The sequence below is a fragment of the Branchiostoma lanceolatum genome, chromosome 6, assembly GCF_035083965.1.
Source record: "Branchiostoma lanceolatum isolate klBraLanc5 chromosome 6, klBraLanc5.hap2, whole genome shotgun sequence".
Lineage (NCBI taxonomy): Eukaryota > Metazoa > Chordata > Leptocardii > Amphioxiformes > Branchiostomatidae > Branchiostoma > Branchiostoma lanceolatum.
In genome coordinates, this window is record NC_089727.1 from 2,510,187 (window position 1) to 2,513,980 (window position 3,794).

Here is a 3,794-nt window from a genome sequence, read left to right on the forward strand (position 1 = left end):
TTTGCTTTCAGTGACATTAACGTTACATTATTTTCCTTCTCTAGCAGACAAAATGTCAGGCAAGCTAAAGAGACTGCTGGTTCTTCTGCTCATCATCCTGACAGAAATTGGACCAACCACAGCCTGTAGTTGTGCACCACCATCCTGCAACTGCATCAATAAAGGCCTCAGCAGTGTTCCTCAGAATCTGCCAAGAAGTATAACTAGTCTTAACTTAAGAAGCAATAAGATCACAGCCTTGAGTCCATCAGCTTTCTTCAGGTACAGGAGTTTGATAAAACTATATCTGTCCCTAAACCAAATAACTAACATTCAGCCCAGTACATTCTACTTTCGAAACCTACAACAGCTTCAAGACTTGCATCTGACCGGAAACAAGATAATGAACATTCAGCCTGGTACATTCTCAAACCTACCCCAGCTCCAAAAGTTGCACCTCTCCTCTAATCAAATTACTAACATCCAGCCTGGTACATTCTCAAACCTACCCCTTCTCCAAGAGTTGCGCCTTGACTCTAACCAAATAACTTACATTCAGCCAGGTGCATTTTCAAACCTACTCCTTCTCCAAGAGTTGCGCCTTTCCTCTAACCAGATAACAACCATCCAGCCTGATGCATTGTCAAACCTGCCCCAGCTCCAAACGCTGTACCTGAACAACAACAAGATAACAACCATTCAGCACGGTATATTCTCAAACCTGCTCAAACTCCAAGAGTTGCGCCTTGACTCCAACCAGATAACTACCATCCAGTCAGGTGCATTTGCAAACCTACCCAAGCTCCAAGAGTTGCACCTGAACAGCAACAAGATGACAACCATTCAGCCTGGTATATTCTCAAACCTACCCCTTCTCCGAGAATTGCTCCTTTTCTCTAACCAAATAAATACCATCCAGGTCGGTGCATTTTCAAACCTGCTGCAGCTCCAGAAGTTGATCCTGTCCAACAACCAGATAACTACCATCCAGCCAGGTGCATTTTCACACCTACCCAAGCTCCAACGGTTGTACCTGAACTCCAACCAAATAACCTCCATCCAGGTTAGTGCATTTTCAAACCTGCCCCAGCTCCAAAACTTGCAGCTGAACAGGAACAAGATAAAAACCATTCAGCCTGGTGCTTTATCAAACCTACCCAGGCTCCAATGGTTGCGCCTTGACTTCAACCAGATAACTAACATTCAACCTAGTATGTTCTCAGATCTACCACAGCTCCAAACATTATATTTGAGCTCCAACCGACTGGTGTCACTTCCCTCCACTGCCTACTCCATGCTATCATCAATCCCTAGCATAATGATTTCCAACAACCCCTGGCAGTGTAACTGTAGAATGCTTCCCTTTAGGCAAAAGATGAGTGGGTCTCATTCATTTGAAAATCATATACTTTGTGCCAAACCAGCAAATTTACATATGCAAAAGCTGAAAGATATCAATCCTGAAGATCTGAACTGTGAGGAGCCAACCATTGTAAGATTTCAGAGGGTCAAAAATAACACATTGGTGCTGGGGAAGACTCTCCATTTGGTCTGTGAAGCGTCAGGTGTACCTAAACCTGACATCACAGTCACCCTCCCATCTGGACAGAATGCATCTCTTGAGTCAAGTGAGAGGGTGACAATGGGAGTGAATGGTACCATCAGCATACCTAATGTTACTGCAGCAGATGCTGGGCAGTACATCTGTACAGCAGGGAATCCTGCTGGCTCTGCATCTGCCACACTCTACGTTGATGTCCACTTGAATTTGCCCACAACTACCACAAATGCTTCACCTCTTTCTGTGGCTACCACAGGTACTTCAACCCATCCCAGGGGCAATGGCAACCTTGCTTCTTCTCCCACTTTCTCCGAGCCTGGACCTGTTGGCTCTACACCTTCAGAACACCTTGCAACTTTTCCCACTTTCTCTGCACCTGTTCTTGTCCATTCTCCACCTTCAGAACATTTTGAATTTGATCCCACCTTGTCCCTAACTGTTTCTGTTGCTTCTACGTCTTCAGAACACCTTGAATCTGACCCCACTTTCTCTCCACCTGTCCTTGTCCATTCTCCACCTTCAGAAGAACCTGAATCTCATCCCAATCTCCCCGTGTCTGTTCCCATTGCCACTATTGCTGGTGCAGCAGCTGGCACTGTCCTCATTGGTAGCATCGTTCTAACAATCTGCTGGAAGAGGTGGACCAGGAATCGCTCTGTTGGCCAAGACCCTGGTGTTGAATCCAACAACACATGTACAGACACCAGGGCTACTGTAACAACCGATGGTGCACCAGACACCACAGTTACTGTAACAGTAACAACTGGTGGTCATGACCAGATGCAGCATCATGATGCTGATGCCTGATGATTTGGCAGGTCCATAAGACCCAGACACCTCTTAAATTTTCTTGCTTTCTACTTGAAGTATCAAAAGTACTAAGGTTTCAAAGGTTTCTAAAAGTACATGATTGATGGACAGAGCTTAACCAGTGTTATCATTAACTTGGCTGATGTACAGAGCTTAACCAGTGTGTTATCATTAACTTGGCTGATGTACAGAACTTAACCAGTTTGTTATCATTAACTTGGCTGATGTATAGAACTTAACCGGTGTGTTATCATTAACTTGTCTGATGGACAGAGTTTAGCGTGTGTTATCATTAACTTGGCTGACGTACAGAGCTTAACCAGTGGGTGTTCATTAACTTGGCTGATGTACAAAGCTTAACCAGTGAGTTATCATTAATTTGTCTGATGGACAGAGTTTAGCGTGTTTTATTATTAACTTGGTCAATGGACAGAGTTTAACCAGTGAGTGTTATCATTAACTTGGCTGAAGTACAGAGCTTATCCAGTGTGTTATCAGTAACTTGTCTGATGGACAGATCTTAACTAGTATGTTATTATTGACTTGGTAAATGGACAGAGCTTAACCAGCGTGTGTTATCATTAACTTAGCCGATAGACAGAGCTTTACCAGTGTGTGTAATTATTAACTTTAAGTTAGCTGCTGTACAGATTTTGGCCTGCATGTGTCATTATTAATGTGGATGATGAACAGAGCTTAATCAACTGTTCACTAATTGTTAGTCGCATATCCTATCTCTCTTATATCACAGAAAAATAGTTACTGTATTAGATCATTCCAGAGTGCTCAGATTTTGTATATGTTGCATCCTAACATGTATTACATAAACTTGATAAAGCATGTTGTATAAAATGAAGTTCATGTCTTTGTAATACTTTGAATTGAGAGGAATTCAAGAATTTGAGGCCATTTTTTTTACCTCTACATTCCAACAGTGTTCCCTCCATGGCAGTATTCATCACTCTGTGACCCACAGAATCGTCTTCTGAGGTTTAATAGACTTTTCTGACCTTCTATCACAAACAATTCCCTCCCAGAACTCCCCATGACTTTGTTCAATCGCATGTTAAGTCTGGCAAATGGCCAGTCCAAATTGGAAGGAGCGGCGAGGGTCCGACTTGAAAGGAATTTTACAGCTGGATACAGAAGTGGGCACACTGCCCAGTCTTAACTTGCTACTGTCATTGACTATTACATAAATCACCCACAGCGAGGTGCTATTAGCAACTTCTACGCCCATTTAGACCGGTGTTGAGCAAAAGGAGGCCGAATGATTGCCACTTTATCTGGCTCTATTAAACATTGTCTAAGATGAGAAAATCACCTTTACGTAATAAGAAACTGCGTTGGACAAATTGCAAGAGCTGTCTCATGGATAACTGCAAGCACTGCAGGAAAGTTTAGTCTATAAAACAAGACTACCTTCGAACAAGTACTGCGTAGT

The 3,794-nt window shown here is 43.0% G+C and overlaps 1 protein-coding gene across 1 annotated transcript; it reads left to right on the top strand.

Moving 5' to 3' along the window:
- Positions 1 to 382: 382 nt before the first annotated feature.
- LOC136437176 (leucine-rich repeat and immunoglobulin-like domain-containing nogo receptor-interacting protein 2) lies at positions 383 to 2,347 on the top strand. Its single transcript, XM_066431659.1, has 3 exons — positions 383 to 1,042; positions 1,214 to 1,796; positions 2,004 to 2,347. The coding sequence occupies exons 1-3, from the start codon at positions 383 to 385 to the stop codon at positions 2,345 to 2,347; spliced, it is 1,587 nt and encodes a 528-aa protein (XP_066287756.1).
- Positions 2,348 to 3,794: the final 1,447 nt, after the last annotated feature.

What these genes read in the sequence shown, in the direction of transcription:
- LOC136437176 (XM_066431659.1), top strand. Translation starts at nt 383, where the DNA reads ATGAACATTCAGCCTGGTACATTCTCAAACCTACCCCAGCTCCAAAAG. An exon ending in ACCAAATAACCTCCATCCAG is followed by an intron (nt 1,043 to 1,213) that starts GTTAGTGCATTT and finishes GATCTACCACAG; the next exon opens with CTCCAAACATTATATTTGAG. An exon ending in TCTTTCTGTGGCTACCACAG is followed by an intron (nt 1,797 to 2,003) that starts GTACTTCAACCC and finishes CTACGTCTTCAG; the next exon opens with AACACCTTGAATCTGACCCC.